The sequence below is a fragment of the Planococcus citri genome, chromosome 5, assembly GCF_950023065.1.
Source record: "Planococcus citri chromosome 5, ihPlaCitr1.1, whole genome shotgun sequence".
Classification (NCBI taxonomy): domain Eukaryota; kingdom Metazoa; phylum Arthropoda; class Insecta; order Hemiptera; family Pseudococcidae; genus Planococcus; species Planococcus citri.
Window position 1 is genome coordinate 18,753,586 of NC_088681.1, and position 16,133 is coordinate 18,769,718.

At 32.1% G+C, this 16,133-nt stretch overlaps 2 protein-coding genes across 6 annotated transcripts in view; both read right to left on the reverse strand.

The window, feature by feature from the left end:
• Positions 1-361: 361 nt before the first annotated feature.
• Positions 362-8,336, reverse strand: LOC135846513 (uncharacterized). Its single transcript, XM_065365642.1, has 2 exons — positions 7,553-8,336; positions 362-3,346 (listed from the first exon to the last, which is right to left on the reverse strand). The coding sequence occupies exon 2, from the start codon at positions 3,282-3,284 to the stop codon at positions 2,130-2,132; it is 1,155 nt and encodes a 384-aa protein (XP_065221714.1). The 5' UTR covers positions 3,285-3,346; positions 7,553-8,336; the 3' UTR covers positions 362-2,129.
• Positions 8,337-8,480: 144 nt separating this feature from the next.
• Positions 8,481-16,133, reverse strand: part of LOC135846514 (alpha-tocopherol transfer protein-like) — a 58,707-nt gene continuing 51,054 nt past the window's right edge. For 4 of the 5 annotated variants that reach the window (XM_065365647.1, XM_065365645.1, XM_065365644.1 and 1 more), the window contains exons 4-7: positions 9,710-9,968; positions 9,457-9,567; positions 8,872-8,980; positions 8,481-8,766 (exon numbers count right to left, since the gene is read on the reverse strand). In XM_065365647.1, the coding sequence (XP_065221719.1) occupies positions 8,612-8,766; positions 8,872-8,980; positions 9,457-9,567; positions 9,710-9,968 (634 nt within the window). In that variant the 3' untranslated portion in view covers positions 8,481-8,611. Of the gene's footprint in view, positions 8,767-8,871; positions 8,981-9,456; positions 9,568-9,709; positions 9,969-15,064; positions 15,318-16,133 lie in introns of all 5 variants that reach the window. The other variant, XM_065365648.1, reaches the window with a different exon arrangement.

Below are 16,133 nucleotides of genomic sequence, written 5' to 3' on the forward strand. Positions count from 1 at the left end.
GGTACAATTAAAATATAAACTTCTGGATGACCAAAAAATCAAAATAAATGTAAATGTTGATATAAACTGGGTTTCCATTTCCTAAAGGATTTTCTTCGCTGATGATCATAATCATTATTGCATTGCTTCGGAAATATTTTTTTCATTAGTTTTGAAATCATATTCTCACAACAGAAATTGTCTATGTCAGCAAAAATAATTTTATTCTTGAATTTTGAAAAATTGCTTGATTTGTGATCAGGTCCTTCAAGCGATTTTAAACGATTTTTTTCAAGTGAAAATCTACCATTCTCCATACCTATAGGTACATATAGGTACTCATGTATGCATATAAGTAGATATTATTACACAACACAAGTAATTTTATTTTTAACGGAACATCGTTTATTCAAGCTGAACATTTTCCATGGTATGATGAACAGAAAATAAACCAAATACAGGAACATAATTAAAAATTGTGTGTGAACAAGACACCTAAAACATTACACTAAATAGTTAGGTACTTAAGTCTATGAAAAGAAATGATTAAGCTCGATTAACGAAATAATTAAGAATAAATTAGATGATATGGGAGGTAGAATGTCGATAGATTTTGACCAAATTCGGTCGAGACACTCGAGACGTTCATTTTAAATGGAAACACACTCGGAAAAAATTTTAGCTTCAGAGGTTCTCTTGAAGGAGAGATAGGGGTCCTCAAAAAAAGAGCATTTTCTAAAAAATCGTGTTTTTTTTGCTCTTGCGGTTACTCAGCCTGTTTTGGAAAGATTCTGCGTCGACCTAAGTCATATTGCCATCAATCCGAGACCACTTTTAGGACTCTATAGGGTGTTGAAAATTTGCAGATCGTTTATTTTCGAATAAATTTGTGTTTTGAAAATTTTTTCATGTGAAATATTTTGCATCGATTAAGCCAAAACATTGAAACATCAATTCTGTAACTGGGGAAATATTTTGGAGCGCAGTAGTGCCAATTTTTTGATCATTTATTCAATTTCAAAAAAATCTAGAAAATGATTAAAAATTCATCTTTTTTTAAAAAATCTTCAATCGGAATATTTCAGAAAAAAAAATGTTCAAAACACAAATTTCCCTAAAAAACATAAGCAATTTGCAAATTTTCAACCTCATAATGGTCTTGGATTTTGAGGACAAGAATCTTAAACACCATCTTTTGGAACTGGGACTTTTTTCTCAAAACAGGTTGGGTAAAGGCTGGAGCAAAAAAAAACTTTGATTTTTTTTACAAATCTCCTCTTTGAGGACCCATAGGATCCCCTCCAGTATCACCTCCAGAGCTAAAAAAATTTCTGAGTGACGTTCATGAAACTCATAATTAGGGCTAGGATTTTTATGCAAATGCTTGTCTGAATGCACTGCAGTAGATACCGCATAACAATGTTTCTTTTGCGATTCATGCATTTTTAAGCCGAATTGCAAAATTTTTTAGCGCATAATTTTGCTTTTTTAGACCATAAACGCTTAAAACTGCTTATTTTCAGCAAAAAATGGCCGATAACCGCTTTTTTAGCGCTTTTTCAAGTACTTTAGAGCATATTTCGAAGAAAAACGACAAAAAATTGTTCTAAAAACTCGAATTTTCGTTGTTTTGTCAAAAAAATCACTTTCAAACCATTTTAGTTGAAAAAAAAAAAAAAAAAAAACATTTTGATGATTTTGATCCCTGATTTTGCAAACGAACGTTTGAATTTTGAATCAGTTAGTTTTTATTTACCTAAATCTTGTAATCTGACACTTGTAGGTACATTTAATGTTTTTGTTCAAAAATTAAATCTAAAATAAATGATTTTTACTATTTCTCTGATTTAAATAATTCAGTTTAAATTTGATAGGGAATCCAATAGGATTTTTGCATTCTGCTTAAAAATACCTGCATTTTGATATACCACATGATGCACTTACAAACTGCTTATTTTCGCTTTTTCAGATTTTTTGGCGCATAATTTTGCTTTTTTTGGCCATTTTAACTGCTTTTTTTAAGCGCTTAAAACTGTTTTTTTAGCGCATAAAAATCCTAGCCCTACTCATAATGAAAGTCTCCACTGAGTTTTATGGCACCTGCCATATTCTTCCAACATTTTACTAAACAAAGCTCACAGTCTTACTGATCATTGATTAACTAAATTTTTCAATCTATGCAACGCCATACTCGTAGAACTAATGAAAGACTTGCTGGCATATTTCTTCAGCTCCTCCGGAGCACTATTCCACACCTCGATGCAGAGCTTTTGCTCAATCTCGAGTTGGTGATTTGGATCAGGATTATTATCCCTTCTTTGGAACACATTCGCATAAATTTGAATAAATTGTTCTCCTTCAAACATATTCCCAATTCTTGACCACACAGGTAAAGCAAACTTACAGTTATGACTATTTGTAACCAACTCGAGCATAATACTCGGACCATGATTCTTCACAATACGTCGAATCAACTCCTCGTTCGGTTCCGAACACAGACATTTGACAAAGAATTCCATCTTGTATTGAATATTCTCGCTGAAGAAGTACCTCATGGCGAATTCTTTATTAGCTGAGCTTAGACGATTCCAAAAAAACTCAATTTCCCATACACGATACACAAATCGTTGCATAATCACGCTCAACTCTTTGGAATTTCGCGTAGAATGTATCTTGTTCAACTGGTTGGTCATTCGACAAGTCCAATAATGTTGCAGGGGAAATAAATCCGATGAGATTTCATCCACGTGAACGTTTTCTGATATTTCAGGCCATATGCTCCTGATTTCTTCTTCGAAGCAGTAAAGGCACGCGATGGCGTACTTATCAATCTGGCTGAATTTATCGTTCGTTAATATATTTCTGGCTGTTTTCACGTAATTAATGGTACCATCTGGGTGGTACGAGAATTGATGAAAACGTCTCAGGAAGTAAATTCTATTCATGTGTTTAGTGGTTCGATGGAAACAAGCGGACATGTGGTAATCGAGCCAATCTTTAACGCTATTGATGAGCGAATCTGTGTACTTTTGCATTGTGATTTGGATTTTAGAAGAAGTACTGATATTACTCCTGCTGGAATTTACCGGATCGATGAATATCTTTGGTTTATTTTGGCAAAGTTGGAATGATTTTTGATGCAGGTCGACTCGAACGTATCGTTTCATGTTGCTGCATAATCGACGTAGTGTTTTCTTGTTGCGATTTTTGATGATTTCTTCTCGAAACGAATGCTGAATGATTTTATTTATAGCCATGGTTTGGAGGGCTGGCTCGGCCGTCTCGTGGTTGAAAATGTTGGACATTCTTGAGCAGAAGGAAGATTATTTCTGGTTGAGGTGGAGATCGGATCCGTGACACAGGGAGGCTGAAATTCAAAAATGAATCTATTAATCAATCTGTTCATCTTTAATTAATAGTGGGAATATTATATTAGTGCACATAGATACATTTTCCTGAATTTGGTAGGCAGGTACTCAGATAAATTCAAATATTGAAAAGTATCACCCTGAAAAGAATTCCTTGAATCTGAGAGCCTGAAATGAACTCAATTCAAATTCTGAGTTCCAAAAACCCAAACACTTCAATTTCATTTTTTGTCCCCCCCCCCCTCAAAAAAAGCAGAATTCTGAAGTAAGTATTTATGAGTACTTGACCTAAAAATTTTCTCCTCCCATCTTCCCATTAAACCGATTTTTTTCCTCAAGTTGGATGATCTTGAAGAAAAACATTATTTTGGAAGAGGTTATTCCGTTGTAATTAATCGCTCGTGTAATCTGTCATCAGCCTGATTGACCATTCCTTCGAATGCATTTCCCCCAAAAACTCAATTTCCAAACGTAAGAATTTCTAGCAATTTTAATTAACAAACAACATTCTTAGACAATGTTGACATTGTTGACAAAAAAAAAGTCTCACTGTAATTTTGATATCAATGTAGGATTTTTATGTCAATTTTGGTAAACAATTTGCAAAAAAAAATACTTTCTGGAAATTTCGACAAAAAATGGACCATTTTTACAGGCCTTTACAGAAAAATTGGATTTTCTGAAAACTTTGGCCAAAAAAAAAGATTTTATCTGCGATTTTGAAAAAAAAAAACAGGCATTTTTATAAGGTTGAATTTCTTGATATTTTGGCAAAAAAAAACTCGTTAATTTTGATAAAACCCTCCCTCAAGAGTACTGAGGAAAAAAAGTACCTCAGATTCGTTTTTCTCGACCCAAAAAACCTATATTTTGACATATCACTAGATTTTTTTCATTTTTACAAATGTTGATTTTGGTAGCACCTCCCCAAGGGGTTTGAGGGGGAAAAAGACCTCAGATTCGTGTTTCTCGACCCAAAAAACCTACATTTTGACATATCACTTGATTTTTTTCTTCGTTTTTACAAAATTTGATTTTGGTAGCCCCCCCCCAGGGTCTAGCGTTTTTGTAAAAAAAAAACAAAAATTGACGTGTTTTTTTGAAAAGATCATTTATATTTCATCAAATTATGGGAATCATGTTGAAAATAGCTGAAATTAACTGCTGAATTAATTTAAAATTTTTTTCATTTTTTTTTTAAATTTACGTTTTTTGACATGAAAGTTGTTTTTCCCGGCGAACGATGCATCCTAGAGAAAAATGTCACTGAAGAAAATTGTAGGGGATAAAATTTCCAATCAGATAAATGTCTTTAAGAGGCTTAGTTCTTGAATTATACATATGTGACTTTTGATGGCGTAAACTGACTTTTGAGCACCCCTGTATATATAGAGACAAAAAATTGAATTTTTTGTAATTTTGATTTATTTTGGCTCAAAAAAAGGGGGTTTATCTGCAATTTTGAAAAAAATAAGACTTATTGGCAATTCAGATATATATATAAAAAAAAAAAAAAAAAACATAAAAAATGGTTTATTTTTACAAATTTCTCCAAAATTTTGACCAAAAAATGAATTTTTTTTCTAATTTTGATATTTTCGAAATTTTGATCAAAAATAGTATATTTTTTGCGACAAAAAGCAACAATTTTTGAAAATGTTGATCAATTTGCAATTTTAGCAAACAGAAACGAGATTTATTGGCCAATTTCGACTGAAAAAAACAGATCTTTTTTACAATCAAGGCAAAATATGCGTCTTTTTTTTAGCAATTAGGTACATACAAAAAAGTAGAATTTTTCGTAATATTGAAAAAAAAATCTGAGGTAATTTTGATGAAAAACTGATGAGTGATGATAAAAAATTTTTCGGAAATACAAATAAATTCTGAATTTTACAATAACAATTCTAACAAACTGTAAGCACGATTAAGAATCTTACGATATAAAAACCAACAGAGTAATGACCCCGAACTTATCGAACTAAAATTAGCGCAAACAAACATAAAACAAAACGAGAAATAACCAAATTATTTCTGAAATCGAATGCTCGACAGGAGCAAAGTGACGCACTATGGCGCCGCCAATACTTTCTAATTATAAAACAAAAATATTACATAAAATGGGCCGCAACTTAACGAATAATAAATTTGCGAAATTTATCTGCAATTTTGTTTGAAAAAAAAGCAAAACTTATTGGCAAATCATATTTTTAGAACAACAAAGAACAATTTTTTTTTGCAATTTTTACAAAAAAATTCATTTTTACAAGTTTTTTTAAAACTCGACTGACCAAAAAAAAAAACGGAATTTTTTCCTAATTTTGATATTTTTGAAATTTTAATCAAATACAGCCTATTTTTTGTGACAAAAAGCTACAATTTTCAAAAATGTTCATCAATTTGCAATTTTGGCAAAAAAGCAAGATTTATCGACAATTTTGACTTTAAAAGCGACCTTATTCAAAATTTAGTCAAAATATATGCGTTTTTTTTTTACAGTTTTTACAAAAAAGTAAGTAGAATTTTTAGTAATAGTGGCAAAAAACGATATTCTTTAGTAGTAATTTTGATAAAATACTGATTTTTTTGACATTTTATCCAAAAAAAAAGCATACTTTTTGGGACAAAAACCCCAAATTTTTGGAAATTTTCAACAATCTGCAATTTTTTTAAAAAACTAAACTTATTGGCAATTCACATTTTCTGTACAAATAGGGTTGTTTTCGCAATTTTGACAAAAATTGGTCAGTTTTACAGTTTTTACAAAAAAAAAGAAATGATATTTTTTGGTAATTTTCTGACCAATCTGCAATTTTGGTGAAACACAAAATAATTTATACCTATCTAAGCAATTTCAATTAAAAAAAAAAAAAAAAACGTTGCAGTTTTGGCAAACATGGGTCATTTTTACAGTTTTTTCAAAAAAGTACAGTTTTTTCTAATTTTAATAAAAATTGTTTTTATTTATTCATTTCAATTAAAAAAGAATATTTTCGTGTCCAAAAAATAAGAGTTTCTAGAAAAAGCCCAATAAATAGTTTTTTTCGGCAATTTTTGCATAAAAACAAGACTTTTTGGCAATTTTAATTTAAATTTGAAAAAAAATTGCAATTTTGGCAAAACATGGGTCATTTACAGTTTTTTCGAAAAAATACAATTTTTTTCTAATTTTAATAAAAATTGTTTTTATTTATATCATTTAATTAAAAAAGAATATTTTTGTGTCCAAAAAATAAGAGTTTCTAGCAATTTTACTCCAATAAAAAGTTTTTTTTTTGCAATTTTGGCAAAAAAAACAAGACTTTTTGGCAATTTTAATTTAAATAAAAAAAATTTAATTCTGATCGATTTGATTTCAATTTAATTTGTGATTTTTTATTTTGTTTTAATAATTTGATTGCAAGTATTCAATTTAGTTTTTTAAATTTCATTTCATTTTTCTTTACTCAAATCGTAGATGTATCTTGATTACATTGCAATTGCTTTGATTAAGTTTTATGCACGTTCATTAATTAATTTTATTGTATTTTAATTATACATAAACTAAAACGGTAGTGTTCAATATTTTAATCTACGTAACGTAACTAGTACTCGTATAATGTATTCCAATTTAGCTTTATTCCAAAGTTTCATAGTTCCAACTGGTATTTTAATTTTGCTTTTTAAATTAATTAGATACCTAGTTTTATTTTCATTTCATCAATTCAATTTTGAACTCAATTTTTCTGAGTGAATATTACTGAAGTTTAATTTCAATTTTATTTTCATTCAGTTCGGTTTCAGTTTAGTTTTCATAGTAGTAATTTAATTGTACAATGTGCACATTTTCAATCTATTTATTTCATGTCAAGTTTCCAAATTTGTACCATTTGTAGTTTTTAAATTAACCTCGCTCGAACTTTACCATATCCTTATTTTCCTCGAAACTGTTATCACCATTATCTCCCTTCGAAACGAAAATGCACTCTGAAAACTACTGTTTGACCCATTCGTCATATCTCATCGATGATGATGTATTCTCACGTACAAAAAATACGAGTATTTTAAAAATCGTCGATCCCAAGTTCAAAAAACTCGTCGATTTGATTTGGAATTGCCTTTGATTTAGTTTAAATTTTACGTTATAGCTACGTTTGTAAATAATCATCGGTTTCAAATTTAAATATGTTTAACGGTTCAGGTAGATATGCGTGAATAATACTTACAGATATTGACAAGGAATTCAACGTATCCAACGCTATTGATAGTATCGGCACTTTATCAGTAAAATGATAATTTCCATGTACGAGTATCTCACTTAATTGTTGACTTGGTACATATATAAGTATTTAGACACGATATCACATTCACAGCACTATATTATGTAGATGTACGTTAAATATGAAAAGAATACGAATTGAACAGCTATAAGAAGCATTAGACCCGAACACAACGATACTTTAACGTTATTCCATCATTTAAACAATCAGAGTGCACAACTTACTCGACCAAAGATAAGAATACTATAGGTGCTTTCATCTTATATATGCATCATATCAGCATCTCGCATTTTAGAGTGCACGACTTACACGACTAACAAAAATCAAAATACACTCGATAATCTCACGTTATACCATCATCTTGTAAAGAGAGTGCACAACTTATTCGAACAAAACACATGTCGGGTGACGCGAAACAATACACCGGCTGATAAAACTAGTTTACTAGTTCCATGAATACAACAAGACTACCGGACACAACAATAGTAAAATACAAAACATTTGCTCGCCATGTTTCCCAAACTACCTCTTGGGAGAGGAGGAACGAGTCTTTTATGAATGATACCGAATGCAGTTGTGACTAATGCGGGATACCTTAACAAATGCTTCGACAAATGTATTAGGTTGGGATGGTTAACGTACAGTAAAATATTTGTGAGTGACGCCTTCGTTCTGTTTTTTTTTTTTTTTTAATCTAATGGCCTTTTGTTGGGTTCGTCGAAGAAATACCAATAATGAATACTTCCGTTTCGTCGTCGTTTATCTGGTGCATTCGTAGTCGAAATGGCTCCAATCAAAAAAGGAAATTTACAAAAATACGCAGATTTAGAGTACATATTGGAAATTTTGCAAAGGGTGGGAAATGTAGGCTCGATTTACACATGAAATAATATATTTGAGAACATCAAACATGAAACCATCGTCTTAAAATATACGCTACAATTAAATGCACCTAAGTTTACTCGTAATTAATTAAATCAAACACGTTTACGGTGGAATGGAAATTTAATCGAAATCAAGTTTCTTGAAAGATCCATCGAATCCAAAAATATCTCCGGAATTTTTCGGTTTGCCGGTTCGTTGTGACTCATCCACACGAGCGAGCTTTTCATCGTCTGCGAACCACGGTTCGTATTTTTTCATCTTTTCGTTGCTAAGCTCTGAATAAATAAAAATAAAAAATGATTGATTCCAGATTAGATACATGAAAGGAACGTATGAAAAAGATAGGTCTAAAAAGAGAGAGAGAAAAAGGCAGTACTTACTGATTAATTCATCAAGTGAGGGAGCTTTTCCTCCGAAATTTGTTGGAAGGGAATCCTTAGGAACGTAATCGTACAAAGACTCGATGTTATTGGTTGGATGTACTTTGATCTGAGGAAAAATCGAAAAAAAATAAGATTCAAAAAATCATCATAGGTATATCTAGGTAGGTACCTATAGTGTTAGTAGGAAGTGATTAAAAATGTTTTCTTCAGAAGAATTAGGGCAGAAATTATTACGGTTATTTTACTAGGCCATTGAGAAGAACCTTTAAAAAAAATTGAGTGAAATCGAAAGACCCCCCTCCCACCTACTTTATTTTTGATTCGAAAACAGCTTTTGGCAATACGTCAATTTTGGGTACGAAAGTTCATTTTAGGGGCATAAAAATATTGAGATTTCAATACCTCATCTCATGAATTATTCCAGGGGCCCAAAGAGGGAGCTCTTGTTTTCAAAAGTGGTCTTAATGTAATAATTTTCACTTCAAAAGATATATTTTTTTGGAGACTGTGGGACAAGATGGTCCATCTCTATTCTAATTGCTTCATAGTTTCAATTTAATATAAGTATAGTGCTTAGCTTACCAATTGGTATAATTCCTTCTTCATGATAGGTTTGACAACAGCTAAGAACTGGTTAACCAATGGGATCGCGTTAAAGATATGAATACCTTTTAATCGTAATGGCAATCCATCCTGTATTGGGGACAAAAATCACATAGAATTAGTATCATGGATAAAAATCTTCGAGTTATCCAAAAAAAAAATATTAGGTAGGTAATAAGTTCATGCATTAAAAAATAAAAATCCCATCGATCGAACTCGAATCGAATCTTACTTGAAGGTAACAAATGACCTTCCTGACGATACCCATGTTAGTGGTTATCCTAGTGAAATGCCCGAGCGAAAATCCTTTCGCACTTATGATAACTCTCCATCCTGTTGCATCAGGGATCAGGTTTCCTTCGAGATCCCATATCGAGAAGAATAATCGAACAGCCTTCTGTACGTTAAATTTTTCAGGATTTTCGTCGTAAAATCCGGCCAAAATGAGGTTATCTTTTTCCACGGATAGATCGGGTAATACGGTGGCTATTCTATAGATTAATAAATCGTTGACTGGTGTCAAAAATAAGGTTCCATTTACGTACGTAGATAGGTAGGTATATAGAAAAGGTACACCTTCCACCCTTTTTCCAGCACCAATACAAGCAGAGTAGGTAAGTTATCATAAGTTGAGGTTGCGAGGATTTTCGAGAACCTTTCACTGGTAAAAGTGTAGTTTAGTTGGATGATGATATGAAAATGATGGTAGGAATAGAAAAATATTGCATGTGGTGAGTATGAAATATACAAGCATAAAAAATATTATTTATGTACATATGAAATTAAGCGAAAGAATCAAGATACGTACCTACTACCTGTAGTTAAATTGGGGTGACAATAGATTATTCTTCAGTGTACGCGTAGCACACTGTTACTCTGGGTTTGAAAATTGAAAAAAATTTTGGCTCGAATGTTCTCTCAGAGGAATGGCCCGAAATACTCAAGTAGCTTCTTGAGTAATTAGTTACAACTAGTTGTGAAAATTTGTACCTACCAAAAATGTATGAAAAAAAGGAAAAGAGTCGTATCAAAAGCAAAGCTGACATACACCTATTATAATCAACATATCCAAATTTCGGCTTCCTAGGTCATCCCCGCCCCCTTTAAGATGGAAAAAACCAAAAATAAGGGGGTTTCCACCTTAATTCCGCCTTAAATGGGGTAAAGATGACCTAGGAAGCTGAAATTTGGATATGCTGATCACAATAAGGGTACTGACCAATAGTATAATTTTGGACTCTTTTCACTCATTTGGGGCCATATTATGCCCCTTCCTAAAAAATGACCTTTCTGTAATTTTCAACTTTGACCCTCCCCACTCCAGGGCTCCACTTTAGGTCCCAAAAGAATCCCATTCCCTAAGTTTGACTTTATTTTATCAATCAGAACAGGTTTCAAGTCCCAAGTCATAAAATGTAAAATTATTAAAATCACGTCACTTTTAGGGGCCATGACGCCACCCCCTTGGGGCTAGGGTGTTGGTCGATAGCTCATTTGATTTGGAGAGGAGATGAAATGGTCACTGAGCTCATTTTACTCAAAATTCAATATTTCAGGAGTTTTTGACGAAAAACTGATTTAGGGGGTTTTGATCCACGGGGGGGGGGGGGTTAGCTCGTGGGGTAGGGGCGGGGACTTTTAGTATGTTGTTCAGCACACCATCCTGGACAATATTCGCCAAAAAAATCTTTGATCGCAATTATGTGTGGGTCAAATTGCATTTTCCCAGTGCTAATATTTAGTTGAAGTTGAAGTTCGAATCAAAACTTCAAATTCATTCACATTTATTAAAAAAATGATATAATTATTATTATTGAAAAATATACGTCTTTTTTACAAAGAATTATTTCATGACTACACGTTGTTTCCTAAAAGTGAGAATGAGAATAAATTTTCATTTTTGAAGAAAGGAGGAGTTGCGATAAGGCCATTTTTGGCACCTGCTAGTTATTGACTCAAGCACTATTAAAATGTTGTAATGAATGTACGAAATACGAATCCGTGGTTGGTTAATCCAAAATGACCATTTTTTGGGCTCCAGGGGTTCCCAAAGTTGTGAGTAAAAAAATAATTTCAGGTCCAATTTTTCGTAATTTCGATATTTTGAGAACCCCTGGAAAACTAGAAACCTGCAATTTGCGCCAAACGTAACGTTCTGAGGTGTATATTCGATTATTTGGATGAAAAAGTTGAATTAAGCTCCCTGTATATTCGTAATTTTGAACCCTTTTTTTAGAGCCCCCCATTTTAGGCACCCCTAAAAATGGCGTTTGTGCATATTTTTTCAAATGAATTGAAGAACTTACGTTTGAAACACACTAGCAAGTGCTCGATAATTTTTCATTTGATTTTTCCAGTAACTTTCAAAATTGAGCTATTTTGAATCAAATTGTGAGATTTAACTTTTCGAAAAGACGTGAAAATAACGTTTTCATGATTTCAACGAAGTAAAAATGCCAGAATTTGACCTAAAATAGCTCAATTTTGAAAGTTACCGGAAAAATCAAATGAAAAATTATCGAGCACTTGCTAGTGTGTTTCAAACGTGAATTCTTCAATTTATTTGAAAAAATATGCATAAACACCTTTTTTAGGGGTGCCTAAAGTGGGAGGGGGATCTAAAAAAAAGTTCCAAAATTACGAATATACAGGGAACTTAATTTAACTTTTTCATCCAGATTATTGAATACATAGGTACCTCAAAACGTTACGTTTGGCGCAAATCGTAGGTTTCTAGTTTTCCAGGGGTTCTCAAAATATCGAAATTACGAAAAATTGGAAAACTTGATTTTGAGTACCAGCGAAAATTTTTATTGAGCTCAAAATTTGGTAGGATGGAGGTCTTTCAGATACTAATAAACTGTAAAAAGCTTTTTAGCGAGGTTCGAAGGGGTAGGTTCAAAATGGTGGTTCCAAAATGTTCAAAAAATTGAAACCGCCCAATTTTTGCCCCCGAGAGTCTAAAATAAGAAAATAACCTCCCATAATGTTTGTTTAGTTCAAACAGATATTTTATGCTAAAAAAGTTTTTGAAAATAATACTAAGTGGTTCCTAAAATCATGTTTTTATTCGCAATTTTGGGAACCCCTGGAGCCCAAAAAATGGTCATTTTGGATTAACTAACCACGGATTCGTATTTCGTACATTTATTACAACATTTTAAGAGCGGTTGAGTCGATAACTAGCTGGTGCCAAAAAATGGCCTTATCGCAACTCCTCCGAAGAAAAATTGAAAAAAATATGCAAAACCGAAAAAAAAACCTAAACTGAAACCAAAACCAAAATTTTTGTAAATAAAATCAAGACCGAAATTTTGAATTTCAAAACCAAAACAAAAACGGAAAAATTTTCAACAAAAAAATCGGAGTAAACCGTAACTGTAATAAAAATAATAACGGTTAGCACCCCTGAATAATGATGGAAAAGTGATCAATTATAAATAAACATAAGTAGGTACATAGTTATTTAGTAGGAATATTCTGTCCATAAAGAAAGCCAGCCAGTATAATAAAAAAATTTGAAATTTTTTCATTTTTGATACCTTGACATGGCTCCTTGACTTGGATATGTTCAGGGATGGAAGAACGAGCATTTTTGAAAGAATGAACTGGAAAATCCCAGTTAAGAACATTGAGAACAAAGAACTAAAATTTGTATCTGTCTTTGAAGAACAGAAGAACAAGAACCATTCTTCTGATTTTTTTACCTTGTTCCCATTCTTCTTCTTTTTACTCTGTTTTCATTGTTTTTTTAGTTTTTATTGTTTTATTTTCGATCATTTTGGAAAATTGTAGGTCAAAACTTGAGAAAAAATGTACCAGAATTTGGACAATATGCAAAAAAGTGGTTTTTCAACTTTTTTTAAAAAATCATTTTGGGATATTTTGGGTTATAACTTGAGAAAAAAGTGCCAAAATTTGGCCCATATGCAAAAAAAAATGAAAGTTAAGAGAACAAAAGAACAATGGGAATTAGAACCAAAACACATTTTAAAGAAAAAAACGAAAGGATGAACAAAATTTCATAGAGTTTTGAGAAAGAACGAAAGAAAGAACATGTGAAAATTCATTTCAAGAACAAAGGAACGAAGAACAAAATTCCTTGTTCAATGTTCTTCCATCCCTAGATACATCAGTTGATGTAAAATTCGATGCATCAAAATTTACACCTACAACTATACCAACCAATTTTTCTGAATTAAAATTCCGGTATTAGTGTTTAAAAGTTCAGTAAACATTAAAAATACGATCTAGTTTAAAGAGGAAAATAATATTTTTTATCGCATTGATTATACCTATTCTTTTTTTCCATAGTTTGGAGTTGTCGATGGTGTGTCAATATGAAAGTTGATTGTCCACAAATACATCAATACCAACATCGACCAATTTTCAAAGATTTCTCAAATTTAGAAAATGACGTTGATACTGTGGATGTATTTGTCGATGTTGAATTTCACATCAACATCAACATTGACATGTTGTGAATGTGAAAATGTATTAATTCAGTAGGTACTTTTAGGTAAGGTACCTATTGCACCTTTTTTAATACAAATAATATGAAGAGTTTACGTTCAACTTGTGAAAACAAATGAATTTTTTTATTATGATCTCAAATGCATTTTTTGTGGTTCAATAATGATGATTTAGTTCGGAACTTTTTCAATATTATTTCAAATAAAATCTTTCTAAAGCAAAGTATTTTTTTGTGATTTTTAGAATACCTACCTAAATTTTTGCCAAGTGATTTTAGAATTTCATTTCTTGGAATTCAGCTTAATACTTTTCTTGCTGATTTCAAATCAATTTTGTAGTGTTGAATTCGAATAAATTTTTTTCGAGTGATGACAAAATGAATTTTTTCATGATGATTTCAAGTTTTTGTGGTGATTTAGAATGAATTATTCAGTGATGAACTGATGATTTAGAAAGAGTAACGAAGCCAAGTTATAAATTTTCTAAATTTTTAGTTTCCTGCAAAGGTTTATTCAGCCTAGTAAATTTTTTTAAAATTAAACTCTTGTTCGGATATCCCTGTTCTGAGAATTTCTCAACATTTGCGCTGATACAGCAACAATTTTGGCTACTTCAACTTGAAAATAATTACTCGAATCCGTACATTTATGGGTGATGAAGGGGGAGAAGGTTCCCAAATAACTTAGAGGGACTATTTTATTGATATGGTTCAGGATGTTCCATAATAGAAGAAAAAAGAGGGGGCAGAAGGAGAAATGCAAAAAAAGACCACAAATAAATCTGTTGCTTTTCTCACGAAAAGTTCACGAGAAGCTGCGCTCTCAGCCACTGGAAAGTTGATATTACATAATTCTTTGACATATGAAACCTGCGAAGAATAAGTAGATACTATTCTTGTTAGACTAAACGAACATTTTCTCAAAATGAGGTCATCAAACAGATGACAGAAAATCGTCACGTGCATTTCATTCAGTATTGTCACCCCATGAGGTGAATGAGTAGGTAGGTAGATAGATGGGTATTAAAATATTTGTAAAATATGAGTTTTTAATGTATAGCTAATGTCAAGATTTTCAAGCTAACAAGACATACGATGATTTCGCGACATTCGTACCTGTAAATAAGTAAAAGCTTTCTTCAATATGGAAATAGTAAACTTAGCCAAGTGTCCAAAACCAGCTCCAGTCATATCGTAAACTATACGTATGCCTTCGTCGAACGAATGCTCGTTGTACATAATATCCAAATTACAAAACAAAGATCTCAGGTAATTGGCCAAGTTAAATTTATTCGGATCAGGATCACTTAATCCCAATAAAAATATTCTACATCCATCAGGGGCCAATTCCTCCAACCGAATGCAATATCTTTAAAAGAAAATATTAATTTAGGTAAACTCTATAGAAAGATACGATCACCGTCTAAACTTTGTAATGTACTCGTAATTACAAAATTGAAATGAGAAAAAAAATATTTCAACAGACGACGACGTAGGTATATAAATAATTTCCAGTTGTTTTCAACGCAGACGTAGATAGATACTTGGCACTTATATATTTATGTAAAAATAATTACGTGCCGATGGCCCGAGTAAGTACTGTGAGCATACTTTCAAGGTTGTGGTTCATTATCAACGTGTGTAAACTTATATTATCATGTTACACGAGCAAGTACCTCTACCTATGTACCTATAGTAAGATAATTGACGGCCACCGGCACCGGCTCGGCTCTGCGGCTTCGTCATGTGAATGTGATGACTGATGATCAAGACGTAGGCCTATATTGAACTCACACGCAGAATTGAGCAATCTGTACTTTTTTTAATGCACATTTCAAGGCTCGAGGACAATTTTTGGAGCATGAACACGCGACCGACCTTCCTCGAATTAGGATTTTACGACTGGGTGCGTACCTAAGCCTAAGTTGTAAGAAAAAAGTGAGTAAGATCTGTTCTAATATTCAGTAGAGAGGAACAGAACGGGAGAATATATTTTATTACAACTTTCTGTTCAATTGGCAAAAAGGACAAGGACGAAGAAGATATTAAAATGAAAAGCGATCGAGAGTGCCTTTCTTAAGGTTCATTATAATGAGACGAACCGAAGAGAAATTTCAGTGAGTAGGATTCAGAAAAAACAAATTTTTTCATAGGAATTCACTTTGAAAAAAAAGCTTCTGGTAGT